Below are 17,536 nucleotides of genomic sequence, written 5' to 3' on the forward strand. Positions count from 1 at the left end.
GAAACCAGTTAAAAAGCTCCTGAAATAGTCTAAGATAGGTGATCCACATCTGAGGCAGTGGCAATGAGGACAGAGAGTAAGGGTGACAGGAAAGCTTCTTGGGAGTTAGCATTTAGTAGGATGTGATGGTAGATTCTATATAAAATTTAAGAGAAGAGAGAGTTGAGAATTATGCTCAGGGGTCCTATTTGGATAAAGCAGAGGGGTATCACCAACCAATGTAGCAAATGCAGAAGGACAGCCTGTGCTCTGAGGAAGTGAGCACTAGCAGGGTGAGCAAAAATGGCCAAAAAGAATGAGTTGTGCCTGGCATATACTGAATTTTATGTGCCTATGGGAAATCTAAGGAGAAATGTTCAGAAGACACTTGGATGTGTGGCCCCCTACTTACAGGAGAGTTCATAGCCAGAAATACCACTCTGGGAGCCATTAGTATGTAGATGGTGGCTGAAATTGTAGCAGGCATCAGATTTATTGAAAAGAGGTTAAAGGATAAGAAGAGCTAAGGATAGAAGTAACAGTGGCATGTCAAGCATGGGGGAAGTAAGAAGACTAAGCGATGGACAATAAAAAGGAAAGATCAGAGAAACAGGAAAAGAACCAGAAATCCAAGAGAAGGGAGAGTTTTAGCAAGTGCCAACAATGGACAGGAGCTTTAGGTAACAGGTGGATTTGGCAACTGGGAGGTCACTGTTGACTTTCTGTGAGCAGAGTTTTGCAAATGGTGGGGTGGTGATGGATGATGAATTGATTACTTTGTGACACAATCCTGTTAACTTTCTCTTCTCTCTTACTATTCTTTAGCTATTCCTTTTGGTTTTGTTTCATTTTGTTTTTTTTTACTTTTCTCCATTTTCTGGAAACCAACATTCTCACCCTGAGATGCTCCTCCTTTGGCTCCACTCTCTGATACCCTGCTTCTTCTTCCTCTAAATGCACTGGTTTTGTTTTTATATCTCCCTTGTTCATTTCTTTATTTCCTGTGTTGTTCCCCACAACACACTTTGTGGCAGTTCCCCCCAAAATCCTGTTGACTTTTTTAAAAAAAATTAAGTTTATTTGTATTTATTTTGAGAGGGAGAAAAAGAGCAAGCAGGGCAAGGACAGAGAGATAGGGAGATAGAATCCCAAGCAGGCTCCACACTATCAGCACAGAGCCCAATGTGGGGCTTGAACTCACAAACCCATGAGATCATGACCTGAGTTGAAATCAAAAGTAGGATGTTCAACCCACTGAGCCACCCAGGCGCCCCTCTGTTGACTTTTTTTGATCAGGAAAGCAGACCTGGGTGTGACCACAAATCTGTATCTTACAGGCTGTGTGCCCTTAAATTATTTAATTTTTCTAAGCCTCACTGTCAATGTGTAAAAACTGAGGGAAAATGCTTGTTTTCACTTGGTCACTACATCAGCTCTACCTCTTCCACATATACAAAAAACACATTCATCTTGCTCCTTCAAACCTTCCCGTTTGTTATTATCATCACGTGCTTTATCACATAAAATGTACTGACCACACCCAAAAATAAAAATAATGACAAATAAAACCTTTGTACTATTTTTGATTCCTTTCCGTGGCTTCTCATCATCCCTTCCTTTTTCTTTGGCAACCAATTCCACTGATGACTTCTGTACATTATCCGCCCAAGTCATATCGATCCTTCTATTTGTGTTATTCAGGGTGCAGTGGGAACCACTGAGTGTTTTAATAGAGCTATTTTGTACACATGAAATTGATTAATCTGCCTCAGTCAGGAATTCAGGTGTGTGAGTTAAACACAGGCTGACAAAATAGAGCAAGAGTAACAAAAATTAGAAGATTGAGTTCAATGATTTGATTCTGGTGAGTCAATCAATCTTTCTGACTGTCACGTTTGTCCTCTATAGATTGGATGTAACAACCTATCTAGTCAAACGAGGAAATTACAAAGATCGAATATAATTATGCATAAAGAATTTGAACATAAAATGCTATATACCTGATAGTGTGCTAGTATTATGATCCAAATAGTGTTACAGATTTCATAATAAGCCATCAACTAATTCCTTCCTAATAAAAAGTACATATCCACAATAACTGGATAGGAATCAGCATGTGATCTAAACCCATGGAGCATGCAAAATTAATTGTCCTACATGAGAATTGAAGGCTTTCCTGAGCTGAAACCAATTAGTCACACATAAGAACAGAATAATATTCAACAGCAGCAACTTTCATAAGAAATGTATTTTGTTCCCACTCCTTCTAAACACCAATTGATCTGTATTTCTATTCCAATGGCTTTCCTTACATAAGGAAACAGAAGTCATATTTTTAAAAAAAGCATATAACATGGCTGGAAATTCTTATTGTCTTACACCTAAATAAAAGAAAATAGAAACTCCTAAGTTCACGGGAGAGCAAACTACAGTAAATGGGGTAGGGATCTAAGCCCCTGGTAAAATTATATTCTAAGGAGTGGAAAGCTACCTCTCTGTCCAAATAATGAGCGACTGTGGTGATGACACCTGTGGTCGGATGCACAGAGAAGATCCCCGGGGACTTCGGGGTCTGCTCCAAAATGCTATACTTCAGGCGTGTGTGCATCGTATCCGGTTCATCTTTGTCTGTGGCACAAACCACTCCCACTGTAGTACCTACATGTTTTACAAAAAAAAAAAAAAAAAAAAAGAAGAAAAGAAAAGAAAAGAAAAGAAAAGAAAAAAAGAAAAGAGTCTTTAATTTGCAGAACTGCAAAACATATTTATGAATATCTACACTTCAAATTTTGACAATGGTAGTGGAAATCTAATTTTAAATGGGTTTCTTATGAGACATGTTCCATCTTTCAATAGCACCAATGAAGAGGGCTTCAAATTTATAATATAAATACTATGAGACTCTATATCAAGGCACACTTCTACTTTGCTCACAGTTAAAAATGTTTGATAAGAAATTACTGAACACTTATTTAAATGGCAATCAAGAATAATTTCAACACATATTCCCACATACTGCAATAACAAACCGAGCTGGAGAGAGAAATCATGTTTCCTAAGTAAATCAGATTTTTTAATTGAATTTCTTATTAATAGATAAATCAAGACTGACTTGGGGTGTAACTGTATAAGTGGTCAACTTGACCTTTCACAGTCTAGTCTCTATTCCAGTATTTTTTCTTTTTTGTGCCAGTCTTTAACGTGTTTCATTATCTTTCACCCGCTTAGCATCCACACCGCACTGCCCTCAGCCCCACTGAATCCTCGGTAAGGGATTTCATACTATTCATCCTTCAGGGAGAATTTAGGTCAATTGTTTCTTCATTTGGAGCTATTAATATTTGTCATCTGTATGGAATGTAAGAATATTGCTCAGGTAAAGGATTATACATATCAAAGAGTACAAACAGGTGGTATTGTCCAGTATAAGGTCAGTGTTCCAATGCCCATGGAAATGTAATACATAGATCCACTTTGCCTATAGCCCAGTAAGGGCTGGCCTGAAGAACAAATACGTAGACATATACAGTCACACACATATTCACACACACACACACACACACACACACGCACACGCACACACACGTTTGCTGAAATACAGTATTTGAAGGAAATAAAAACCAATTAATGCCAGAAATATTAGTTTTAAATATTTTTCACTGTAATATGTCTTTAAAATTTGTATATATGTGTGTGTACATGGACAGATACATACACACACACACAGATAGGCAAACATTATAGAGAATGTCCAGTTACATATTCACAAATAGTGACAAGACTTTTGCAGTGGATCAATATGAAGACATGAAGTCATTATCTTATTATGAGAAAACAAATGCTATTCATCTATGTTTGCATAGAAAAAAAGTTCCTAATCTTTTTAAGGCAGAATATTTTCTTCCTGAGATTTTACTGACAGGACACAAACACTATGTTAATTCTCTGGATTAAAAACTGTTTTACTTATCACAGAAAATCCTCCGAAAATCTTCAAAACCCCTTTTCATGAGCAGTATACTTAAATATTAGTTGAGCACCCCATGTCCCAAATTCTGTGTGTGAATTAAGGCAAACTCAAAGAACACCCAGCAGTTCAGAGTATCGCAGCCCAAACTGGTCTGAACCTTCTTGTGTGGGTTGCTTAAAGTACCTTGGGTTCATCTGGGAATCAAAGTACTTGCCCTTGGTTCTCATCTATCACTATCATAAAGAAGAGAATTCTCAAGAAAGACTTTGAAAGTAATAATCTCTCTTTGAAAAAAAAGTAAATTGTACCAGAGTCACAGTCACTCTGAAGCTGAAAATATTATAGGTCATCTAATGTAATTAACTCCTTTTACAGGTCAGGGAACTCAAAGGGACTTCCACCATTTCCCACAGTGAATTAATCACAGACCCCAAATCAAAAACTAGGTTTTTTAAACCCCAAACCAACAATTTTTATTTTTTTAATTGTACCATATGAGTAATAAGGAGGCTAACATCTATGACATCAAATTATCCAAGTAAAATATAAAGGGGTATAGCAGATATAAAAATATACCGAAGACCTAAGTAACTACTAGAAACTTTAATAGGCAAGTTAGCAAAGTCACCCTTTATGAACGAGTCCACATTCTTTCAACTTTATTGTGAATGGCTACTTTCCATGTTGCAAGTCTCAGAAGACATCAGGGCCAACTAACCTGGACATTTTGGCTTTCCATGTCTGAGCAAGTGTTTAGAATATGTGATGTAAGCTTCTCTAGAGTTATCCCTATATTCATTCTAAATTGGAAGTAGTGGGGCGCCTGGGTGGCGCAGTCGGTTAAGCGTCCGACTTCAGCCAGGTCACGATCTCGCGGTCCGTGAGTTCGAGCCCCGCGTCGGGCTCTGGGCTGATGGCTCAGAGCCTGGAGCCTGTTTCCGATTCTGTGTCTCCCTCTCTCTCTGCCCCTCCCCCGTTCATGCTCTGTCTCTCTCTGTCCCAAAAATAAATAAACGTTGAAAAAAAAAAAATAAATAAATAAATTGCAAGTAGTAAAGTAGCAGTTTTAAGAAAAGAGGTAATATAAATTAGAGCTTTAAAAAATTGTGTTCTCAGTAGATGTCATTTAACACCTCCTTAAATAAAACCTAATATAAATATTGATATTAATTTTAATTTTATTGTAATTCTATCCTATATGTCCTGTCTTAGAAGAGAGAATGATGATAAACCCACAAAATGATCAAGTGTAATAAAGTATATAAATTGAATATGATTCCAAGATTAAATAACTGTTATCCGCTTTTATAATTAATTGGTATCATATAGACCACACCAAACTCGTCTAATATCCTATAGGTTACACTCTGTTTGGATGTGATAGGATTAAATGTATTCTGGAAAGTAGATACTGGTTCAGTCTCATCTCAGGATAATCTGGTCTTGAGTATAAAAAAACCCAATGTCTCAAAAAAATGTGCACAAAGATATTTAGCATAATACATTTTACTTTTAGAAGTTCTCTTGCCATAAAGTCCAAAAGGAATAAGGATTGATTTAACTAAATGCAAGTCCTGAACCTCTGTACCTCAAAAAGTAGACTTAATAAAACTGAAAAGCAGCAATACAATGGGAAAATATTTGCAGTGCAACAATAGGTTAATAACCTTAATATGTAAAGAGCATTTTTAGGTAGATTTAAAAAAAGAAACAGTTAAGAGCAAGATAAACACCAAGGAACATAAGAGCAAAGGAAATGCACATACAGTTCCTAAAAGAAAAAAATACAAATGGCAAAAAAAAAGCCATATGCAAGAAAGTTCAATTTAAAAAAGTTATCTTACCAAGTCTGCTACTTTCTGGAACTTCAAAATTATAAATAGCTTCTGTGAAAATAGGGTGGTTGTCATTTTCATCCTCCACTCTGATGGGCAGTGGAAGAGGCATGTCTGCTGAATACCCATCTGCAGTTGAGGCATAGGCAATCAACTGTAAAACAGGAAAAAACAATATCAATGGTCCATTAATACAAGATTCTAGCAAGAGAGAACACTATGATTTACCTGCTACCTTCTTTGCAAATCTTTTCGATAACAAACCACTAAAAACTTCTACTCAATTCTTTTTTAATCACCCAAGCATCGAATGGAAAAACACTTTAAGTACAGTAAAGAGCATCCAATATTTAGTAGAAAGGGCTACACTTTGAATAAAACCCCATAGTATAGCCAAGTCAGAGATAATTCTGTCCATTAGACTCAGATTATAGTCTTATCCTATCCATAATCCATATTCTATCCATAATCAGAAAGTTATACTGGGGACAACAATTAAACTCACTGCAAACAGAAAAATCCCTACTCTACATCATCTAAATAATACCATGATTTTTCCATTTGTAACTAGCAAAGCCCTTTTATTGTTTTACTTCACAAATCACATATTTATAAGAGTTTTTCAGACAAAATGCATGTACCAGTTTCCACATTGCTAAGTAATCAAAGGGCAATGTAATATCAAATAGAATGTATTTCTATTCAGCATGTGATTATAACACCGAGTTAAAAATTTTCTAACCAAAAGCAAAGAAATGTCATGTGGTGGACATCAGTCACATTTGCTTACCAGCATCTCTTCCTTCTTCTAGGAAGACAATCCCTCTTCCCTATGGAGGAACATTCCCCCCTGCACCACAGGGATAACCACATGACCTCATAGAATTTACCATATTACACTGAAAATTGTCTGAGTTATTCTCCATTGATTGTAAGCTCATCAATATCAGAAGACTGGCTTATTAACCTTGCTTGGATTTGGTCTCCCACTTTTGCTCCCTTATCTAGTTCCCAGACATGGTCAGAGAATCACACAAGTGGAAGGAGGGAAAAAAAAGAAAACTAAAAGAAGAAAAAGAAGAAGAAGAAGAAGAAGAGGAAGAAGGAGGAGGAGGAGGAAGAGGAGGAGGAGGAGGAGGGAGGAGAGAAGAAGACCCTTCTAATCTACTGTGGCCACGTCCTGGAGAGAGGAAAATGTAGCATGACCAGAGAGAGAAAGCACCTCATAAACAAAACCAACTCTTGGAAATATACTGGAATATACATCCAAATACAACTAAACCTCTTTGCTCATTTTAGGCTTACCTACCAGAAGTTAAGATAAAGAGCAAATCAAATATTCCAAAATACTGCACAACTTATTTCTTTTGACTCTAAGAAGAGAATGAAGGAAGACAGAAAAGAGTCCATAGGGGATCAGAAGAAACACAGTTTAATCATTTAAAATCATGCATATCAATAAAACTCCTACGTCAAAAACTTCGTATTCTTCACGATCCACAGGCCGGGTACAATACAGATTTCCAGTGTCTCTTTCTATGAAAAACAAATTTAAAGGTTCTTGGTCAACTCCATGCCCACTTATTGAGTAGAAAATGGTATAGTTCTGTGCTGCATCAGATTGAACCTAAGAGGAAAAAAACACAGATGTAAAAATTTTAAATCAAAATCTGTTAAAATGCTATCTTTTTTATGTAGCTTATGCATTTATATCTTTTTATATTAAATACGCTTTGGGAAAATAATAATCACATTTATCATTTCATCAACGCACAAAACAGTAAGAAGCATTTGGTAAAAGATTTTTTAAACTGCTCAATTTAATGAAAATAATGTTCAACATAAAGAGTAACCAAAGAAAATCTAATTAAAAACAATAAACCATAACCTATACAAGAAAGACTCTTCCTGGCAGAGGAAACATGAATAACAAAGGTGAGGGTTGTGTCTGGAGTGTTCAAGGTGCAGCAAAGAGGCCACTGTGATTGCAGCAGGGAAAGCCAGTAGTCAGCAAGAAGTAGGAGATAAGGCCACATCGTATCAGGGATTTCAATGCTGTTGACTCTTGCCTACAAACAGGTGGAAAGCCATTGGAAACTTTAGACAAGACAATAACTTTACACAGATATTGTGTAAGTTATATTTTAAAAAGATAATACTTGGAGTTTTTTTAGGACTAAATGGGGGTGGGTGGGTAGGTAAGCAAAGAAGCAGGAAGACCACTTGGTTACTGTAAGAATTCATGGGAGTAATGATGGTTTGTTAGACAGCATGTAGCAGTAGAGATGGTGAGAAGTGCTTAGATTCTGTATATAATTTGAAGGTACAGCCAACAGGATTTGTCAATGGGTTGGACGTGTAGCATGAAGATGACACTATGTCAGAGGGTGCTGACATCCCCTAATATCTATTCTGCCCATGTTCCTTTGTATTAGAATTTATAGCTGAGTGCAAGATTTCCCAAAAGAAAGACACTTCCCAGACTCCCTTACAATTAGGTATGGCCACATGAAAAGATCACGTCAGTGAGATATAACCAAAAATTATATATGCAAGATCTAGACTGTGCCTAGAAAGTGAAGGAATGGGTCCCCCCATGTGGACACAGAATGATGCGCTCTCTTGAACCTGCAGAGATGGTCAAACTAAAAAAAAAAAAAAAAAAAAAGTCTAGGTCCCTGGTGATTTTTTTATATTAAATATCTCTACCAGATCATACTTTCACATAAAATAAATAAATCTGTCATGCATAAGCCACTTAGTGACATTTTGGTTCCTGAATTATTTGCTACCCCATCATGGAGGAAACAGCATGTCCCTTGGTTGTGGATTCTGCAGTGTAGCTTGGAGACTCATTCCTGAAAGTTCAACCTAAAGTTTGTTTCTTCAGTCCCCGCCACAATTCTATAAATGGCTTATGTGCTGTAATAAATCACTCTCTGTTAACTACTTAGAGGGACGTATGTTCTCTACAACTAAAACCTTACCAAACCGACTCTGATGCCCTAAAAACTGAAAGAATGAGGTGTCATTAACTGAGACGGTTGGATGTTTTTAGGAGAAAACACAAATTTTTTGTTTTCTGCATATGTTAAGTTTGAAATATCCGTTAAGCTTTCAAGTAGAAATAGCAATTAGGCAGTCTGTCCTAGAAATATGAAGTCTTAAGTCTCCAATAGATAACGGTACTCAAAGCTACGAGACTGGATGAGATTATCAAGGCAGTGAATATAAAGAAACAAGAGACAAGGTTCGTGGGTCGAGCCTGGAGCTCTCCAAAGTTTACAGAAGAGGAAACATGGGAATGAGGAAAAACTAGCAAAACATAGTATGAAAGAGTGGCCAGGGAGGTAAACGGACAACCAGATGAGTGGTGTTCTAGAAGCCAAGTGAATAAAGTATTTGGAGGAAGAGGGAAGGGTCAGCTATGGCAAATGTACACATGTCAAGGAAATGAGGACTGAGGAGTGGTGACAAGATTAGCAATGCAAAGGCTAAAATTAGCTATGATAAGTATAACTTTGGTAATCAGAAATCATGTCTTAATATGCTTCATCAGTGCTTAAAATACAAAATTTGAGGGGTGGCTGGGTGGTTCAATCAGTTAAATGTCTGACTCTTGATTTTGGCTCAGATAATGATCTCATGGTTCGTGGGATTGAGCGCTGCATTGGGCTCTGTGCTGACAGCACAGAGCCTGCCTGGGATTCTCTCTCTCCCTCTGCCCCTCTACCCCTCTTGTGCTCTTTCTCTCTCAAAAATAAATAAATATTAAATATATATATATATTTTTTTTTTTGAAAAGGAAAAATAAGGTCTAGCGATGAACAGAATTTTTGAAAAAGTGCGAAAGACACTGGAAAGACAGTTAAAAACATCAACAAATAGGACACAGGTCCCACCGCTGGAATGAAACATCAGCCACAATAATAGAAAAAAGCAAGCACCAGGCCACAGCCCTACTTCAGCAATGGCTTTCGTTGTATGTGTTCCATGTAGATCTTTATGAAAAGTAAACTTGACCTGGTTAAAAACTTCTCCTTGTTTTTAGGAAAAAGTTGAACTCCCTAACAGGACACACATGGTCCATTATGGTTTAATGTCTACCTGCGTCCTCTGCCTCATCTCCCTGCTCCAGCCCCATCATGAGTAGGAGGACTCCTCCAACGAGCTCGCCTTCTCCACAATTATTTACTTGCACAATGTTTTCATCCTTCAGGTCCACCCTCTGCTGTCTCCTCCTCTAAGTCTTTCCTTGATTTGTACCACATTTCATCTCAGGTGCTGACCCCATGAATTCTCAGATCACCCAAACCATCTCTACCACAGCACCTATCACTCGGTATTGTAACCACCTGCCTACCCTTCTTCCTCACTAGAATAGCCTACAGGAGAGCAAGGGTATGGCTAAATTTATTTCTAGTGTCGTACTTACAGCAGTACCTTCCACGGGACATAGTAGGTGCTCAATAAGTAGCTGCTAAATGGATGAAAAAACTAATAAAGATCTTTTAGGGGCTGCATTCTCTCTCATATTATTCTTAGTTTTTCAGTGATTTTCTCATTTTACTCACTTTTATTATACTTCATGAAAATCTTCAATCAAATCTGCTTATTTAAATGTTTAAAGAGTTGTGAAGCCTGAACAAAACAGGCTCTGCAATCAAAACCTTCCCAGTCAGAAAGAATGTAAAACCTACTTGTTGAAGAAACAAAGGGAACGGGCCCAGTGAATTCTCTTGCATTGAACAGGGAATAGGGGCCCATCTCCTCTTGGAACGCCTGAGAACAGCTTCTTTAGCATGTCTTTTCCTCAGCACCTGAATTTAGAGAAAGGAAATTAGATAAATAAAAGTACCACAGCCAATGATGACGTTGTTACAAATGAGTAGCCGGTCCCTAAACCTAATGCCTCCCTGGAGGCTCAGTCTCAGGAGTTTTTTTAAGTATTTTTTAAGGCTTTTTTGCATTCGGTGGGTAAGAAAGAATGCATTCACATTTTTTTTTTTAATTTTTTTTTTCAACGTTTATTTATTTTTTTGGGGACAGAGAGAGACAGAGCATGAACGGGGGAGGGGCAGAGAGAGAGGGAGACACAGAATCGGAAACAGGCTCCAGGCTCCGAGCCATCAGCCCAGAGCCCGACGCGGGGCTCGAACTCACGGACCACGAGATCGTGACCTGGCTGAAGTCGGACGCTTAACCGACTGCGCCACCCAGGCGCCCCGAATGCATCCACATTTTAAAGGTTTCATAAACTGAAGAATTTCGTTTTGTATATCTTTCTAACACTGACCATACTTTCAAGGTTAGGAAAATCATCAGTGCACTCTTAGTTTTCCTTCTTTCCCAAATATACATAGTGAACACATTCTCTTTATAACAATCTATAGATGGCCCTTACCTGTTCTTTCTGCTAAAACCTCACAGTCTCAGAAGAACCAGAGCAAGAAAATGCATGCTCTTCATTGCCTTATCACTCCCATCTGCACTCTCCAATATGGCAGCTGTAGCCATACGCTGACTACAGCAAGACCTTGGATTGCAAGTAAGTAACTTGTTCCGAGAGGGTTGCAAGACGAGCAAACATTTCTAATAAATTTTAATTCGATAAATGAGCGATGTCTTGCAATACAAGTAGTATGTGACATCGAACGTCACATGATCATAACTGAGCCAATGGTTCTTGAAATTTCCTTTGATATACAAATGCTTCGGATTACAAGCATGTTTCTGGAACGAATTATATTCACAAACCACGGTTTTACTGTATTTAAATTTAAATTGATTATAATCAAATAAAATGTAAAATGCCATCCTTCAGTGGCACTAGCCACATGCCGAGTGCTCAGTAGCCATTAATATTGGGCTACTATATCAGGCCATGCCGATTACGGAACATTTCCATCACTGCAAAAAGTTGGATGGGACTTTTTAGTGATTTCTATTTCATTTCATGGTGTTGCAAGGAAGAAATTTATTTCCTGAGAATTAATACATAAATAATTTTATTAAACATTTATTGATGTGCTAAAGAGTCATTTAAATTAATTTTATCATTAATACACTTAAGATGGATTCATTGTAATCCACTCTAAACCTTTAATCTTTTTTGTGACTGCTTTCACAATGGCGTTTCTCATGATGTCGAATCTAGAACTGCCAATACCATGCCACGTATACTTTTATTCATACCTACACACTTCAGGATTTCCATCCTATTTTAACACCAGAATCACTGTGACACTTGAAATCAGCCTCTTATTCACGGGGAACCTCTGCGCCTAACGTGAATTTAACATACACCTATTGACTCGGGAATTAGGTATTACTGAGACCATAAGCAGAAAAAGGATCAATTTGTGCCCTCAACAACTACAGACAAATTGTTTACACAAATAAAAAATTCCAAATGCTTATAAAAGAGGGGCAACCAAACTGACAGACACGGACACATGAAAGCAATTAGTTGGACGTTAGAAGTGGAAGAAGCCTTCCCAATGGAGATGATGCCATGTAGATTTCACAAGGCCAAACCCAAAGCCAATGTCCAGCCTGTGTTGGTGGGGAAAAGGGGGGAAGAAAGAGAGGGAAGGAGAGAAAGCAAACTGAAGGGAAAGGAGAAGAGGAGGCTTAAAAACCCAATTATCTTTTTGTCCTCTTTGCAATTTTTAATGAAATATTTCAATGAAAAGAAAAGCATGCCTGAAAATATCAACGTGTTTTGAATACCTTCTTCTGATGTTCCAGGAGCACCTTAATCTCTTTCTGTGCCTGTGTCCTGGAGTCAGAAAGCCATATGGTGAATGATCTTTTCTCATCAGACAACACCACGGTGCTAGTTGTGTATACTGATCCATCATCTAGAACTCTGAAATCAGGGTCACCTGACCGGATGAGGTCTGCAGACCTGAGGCACTCTTTCAAATTAACTGCAAGCAAAAGTGTCCAAGTTGTAAAGTAGAAACACATGCAAAAGAAAAAGAAAAAAAAAAGACATGTTAAGATAATGTATACATTTTCTTCAAAATCATGCAGTAGAATGAAATAAATCAATCACTCTGCATTTACCAAATATCTTAACTAGTTTTCTTCACATGTATAAAAAATGATACTTTTCTTTCAGTTCAAAAGGAATTCTTGGGCACCTGGGTGGCTCAGTTGGTTGGGCATCCGACTTCAGCTCAGGTCATGATCTCACAGTTCATGGGTTCAAGCCCTGCAGCAGGCTCTGTGCCGACAGCTTAGAGCCTGGAGCCTGTTTGGATTCTATGTCTCCCCCCTCTCTGCTCCTCCCTCATTCATGCTTTGTCTCTCTCTGTCTCCCAAAAATAATTAAAAGTTATAAAAAAATTTTTAATTAAAAAATAACTCAATTGTATACAGGCATGAAAGTGTTTTTCAACCTTTATGTGCTTCTAAAAGACTTATAAAAATGATCTATTAAAGAGGAGTGTGTGTGGCAATCACGAAGAAGCCGAGATACAATGCCCCCACACACAGCTGAATCAACACACACAGCTGAATAAACAAACAGAAAAGTTTTCCTCAACACCACAGTCTGAGTCTTTTAAGATACACCTGTCTTCAGCCAGAAGTTGTACACATGAACCCAAAGAGTAATAGACAGTATGAATTTAGCAAATAGTCAAGTAAGAAAAGTCTATCTTTGTTTTTTTTTAAGATTTTATTTTTAAGTAACCTCTACACCCAGCATGGAGCTCGAACCCCCACCCCAAGATCAAGAGTCGCATGCTTCACCAACTGAGCCAGCCAGGAGCCCCAGAAAAGTCTCTTTGAATTCTTCCCACTGGCACTTTTTTGTTACATGCCTCCCCCAAGCCATCGGCTCCCCTTCCGCCCTTAGTTCTCTTCGTGTTCCTATTCCGAGTTTTCCAGGGCTCCCCACTGAAACCCCGCATGCAAGTCTCCTCTCCCTGGGAGTTTTCCCAGGTAAAAAAGTAATAAAATATAAATATCAATGTAAGTGGTTTAAAACTTCGGTCAGAAATATCAAATCCATCTCATTCTTCAACTATCCGGTTTAACAACAACCAAACTGATACATCAATGTTCACTTAAGGAATAACTTCTCATAGGATTGCTATGTTACTCATGTAAAGTGTTTTCACTTTAATCCAAATCTGTCACAGATGGAAACACGTAATCAAAAAGAAGTGAACATCTTTAGTAATGATGACATATTTCTCTCTTCACATTTTTGGCAAAGTAACTTCTGGTCTATCCCCTCAAAGGAACACCCCTGACCTCTCTTTTACATCCTTTTTCTTCTTCCTTTTCTTAGGAATGAAAGTGACATTTGCTTAATAAAAATTAAATGAGGCACTTAACCACAAATGAGACACTTTGCTGAAAAAGTAAATTTGGTATCTTTGGGACAAGCTATAGCTCTAAAAAAACCACAAAAACAAAAACAAAAACGAACAAAACAACAACCATGATGCTTTCTTCTAATATTCCTATACCACATGGCAAGCCCACCTGGGCAGAGCTTCCCAGCTGTTGGGAAAGTTTGAGGTTCCCCAAATTCTCCATGTGAAAATGGCTGATGAAGTTCAGTTTTGAAAGGAGTGGCTCATCTTGTGGTGTGCCTCAAGGCAGCTCTAGCATTGATAAAAATACTGCTCTGATTTTCTCAGCTACTTATCAATATTTCTCCAGTGCTTAGAATCCTAGGGTAATGAAAGGGCTACATTCTACATTTAACTCTTCATGTAATCTCTAAACTGTTAAAACATAAATTACTACAAAAACATGGATTAGAACATTTGCACTAGAATCAACCACAGAATTCCATAGAATTATAAAAAACAGAATATATATTTCAAACCATCTTGAATTGTATCTAAATATAAATAGATTAAGGCTAAACCCAAAAGGCAAAGGTTGGATAACATGCTCTTTTCAGCATAAGGAAACTAAATTTCTGTTTTAAAACCACTTGTTTTGAAATGTCTCACCTCTGCCAACTATTTTGTCTGCCTCTAGTTTGGAAGGTATATTAAATGTCACATTTTTGCAGGCTTCACAGGCAAAACTGAAGACCTAGAATTAAAAAAAAAAAAAAGTCACATTAATACAGTATAGAATAAAGAATAAGGTTTCAAATAAACAAGAAAAATAAGTCCTAGAGATCCACTGTTAACTGTAACTCTATCATAGTTAACTGTATCATATTATGTACTTAAAATTTTTGCTAAAAGAATAGGTTTTATGTTCAGAGCTCTGTCATAAAAAAATAATAGAAATAAAGAGGGTAAGAGGAAACTTTTAGAAATGATGGATATATTTATGTCAAAGGCTGTGGTGATGATTTGACAGATGTATACTTATCTCCAGACTCATCAAATTGTATATGTAAATCTGTACAGCTTTTTGTATGTCAATCTTAACTCAATAAAGTTGTTTACAAAAAAAGAATAAAAGCACATGATTACCTCAATAGATGCAAGCAACTGACAAAACCCAACTTCTATTTACCATTAAGAGTCCTCAACAAACTAGGACTAAAAAGAAATTTGCTCAGCATGATAAAGGCATCTATGGAAAACTTAGAACCAACATCATACTTAATAGAGAAAGACTGGATGCTTTCCTTTGACATCAAGAAAAAGACAATGATGTCCTTTCTCACCACTGCTATTCAACATTATATGCAAACTTCTGGACAGGGTAATTGCACATGTGCACATGCACACACAAATTAAAGACATCTCGATTGGGAAGGAAGAAGAAAAATAGTCTCTATTTGCAGATGATGTGATCTTGTACATAGAAAATCCCAAAGAATCCACTAAAAAAAACTATCAAAAATCATAAATGAGTTCAGTAAGATTGCAAGATACAAGATCAACATACAGAAGTCAATTACATTCCTATACACTAGCAATATAAAACTCTGGAAACAGAAGTAAGCAACCACTTCCTTTCACAACAGGTGTTCCATCTTCATGGATCAGAAGATATATTTCCACAATTCACCAAACAGATTCAATGCAATCCTTATTAAAATCTCAAAAGTATTTTTCCAAAAATTAAAAATTAATCCCTGTAGAAATGCAAGGGACCCAAAGACCCAAATAAATTTGAAAACAACAAAGTTGTAGGACTCACATTTCCCATTTTCAAAGTTTACTACAAAGATACAATCATCAAGACAGAGTGGTACTGGCATAAAGGTAAGTGTAGAGACAAACAGGACAGAACTGAAATCCCATAACTTAGCCTGTACCTTTGTGGTTAGCCAATTTTTGGCAAAGGTTTCAGTAAGTTCAAGGGAAAGAAGCAGTCTTTTCAACAAATGGTGTCGAGATCATTAAATATCCTCATTAAAAAAATGAATTTGTGGGGCGCCTGGGTGGCGCAGTTGGTTAAGCGTCCGACTTCAGCCAGGTCACGATCTCGTGGTCCGTGAGTTCGAGCCCCGCGTCGGGCTCTGGGCTGATGGCTCAGAGCCTGGAGCCTGTTTCCGATTCTGTGTCTCCCTCTCTCTCTGCCCCTCCCCCGTTCATGCTCTGTCTCTCTCTGTCCCAAAAATAAATAAACGTTGAAAAAAAAAATTTATAAAAAAAAAAAAAATGAATTTGAACCCCTACCTCATACCATGTGTAAAATTAATTCAAAGTGGATCACAGACCTAAAGAACTAAAACTGTTGAAGAAAACTAAAAAACAAATCTTAATGATCTTAGGTTAGGCAATGATGTCTTATAACACCAAAAGCACAAATGATAAAAGAGCAATTAATAGGACTTAATCAAATTTAAAACTTTTGCTTCTCAAAAGATACCATATAGAAAGTGAAATTACAACCTAGAGAATGGGAGAAAATATTTTCTAATCACATAGCAATAAAGGACTTATATCAAAAAATATAAAAAAAAACTTTTACAACTCAATACTAAAAAGACAAACAACACGAAAAATGGGCAAAGGATTTGAACAGATTTTATCCAAAGATGTATAAACAGCCAGTGAGCGAATGAAAAGATGCCCAACACCCTTAGGCACTACAGTCATGCAAACCACAGTGAGATACCCATGAGGATGGCTAAAATAAACAAGACAGAAAATTACAAGTGTTGCCAAGGATGTAGACAAACCGGAACCCTCATGCATTGCTGGTGGAAACATAAATGGTGTGGCAAATTTGGAACACAGTTTGGCAGTTTCTTAAAAAGTTAATCATATACAACATATAATCCAGCAATTTCACTCCTACCCTTAAGAAATAAAAACCTATGCCCATGGAAAAACTTGTACATGAATATTCACAGCAACATTACTTACAATAACAAAAAAAAGTGGAAACAACCCACATGTCCATGAGGTTATGAATGAATAGACAAAATGTGATACATTCAAATGGAATACCATTCAGCCATAAAAAGAGACAAGGAGCTGGTGTAATGCTACGATACCAATATGGATAAACCTAAAAAAACATTATGCTCAGTGAAAGAAATGACACAAAGGAGCACATACTGTATGATTTCACTTATAAAAATGTCCAAAAGAGGCAAATATACAGAAACAGACTAGATTAGTTGCCTAGGACTGGGGGTAGGATTGGGGAGTGGCTATAAATGAGTATGAGACTTCTTTTTAAGATGATAGAAATATTCTAAAATTAGATTGTGGTAATGATTGTGCATTCTCTAAGTTTGCTATATTGTACTGAGCTGCACACAGCATAGGTGAGCTTTATGGAATATACATTATTATCTTGAAAA

At 37.2% G+C, this 17,536-nt stretch overlaps 1 protein-coding gene across 2 annotated transcripts in view; it reads right to left on the reverse strand.

The window, feature by feature from the left end:
• DSC3 (desmocollin 3) overlaps nt 1–17,536 on the reverse strand; it is a 49,645-nt gene that overhangs the window by 23,350 nt on the left and 8,759 nt on the right. For both annotated transcript variants that reach the window (XM_045457594.1, XM_045457595.1), the window contains exons 2-7: nt 14,766–14,850; nt 12,517–12,716; nt 10,485–10,604; nt 7,256–7,411; nt 5,794–5,938; nt 2,471–2,637 (exon numbers count right to left, since the gene is read on the reverse strand). In XM_045457594.1, the coding sequence (XP_045313550.1) occupies nt 2,471–2,637; nt 5,794–5,938; nt 7,256–7,411; nt 10,485–10,604; nt 12,517–12,716; nt 14,766–14,850 (873 nt within the window). The remainder of the gene's footprint in view (nt 1–2,470; nt 2,638–5,793; nt 5,939–7,255; nt 7,412–10,484; nt 10,605–12,516; nt 12,717–14,765; nt 14,851–17,536) is intronic.

The sequence above is a fragment of the Leopardus geoffroyi genome, chromosome D3 (genome assembly GCF_018350155.1).
Source record: "Leopardus geoffroyi isolate Oge1 chromosome D3, O.geoffroyi_Oge1_pat1.0, whole genome shotgun sequence".
NCBI classification, from domain to species: Eukaryota; Metazoa; Chordata; class Mammalia; order Carnivora; family Felidae; genus Leopardus; species Leopardus geoffroyi.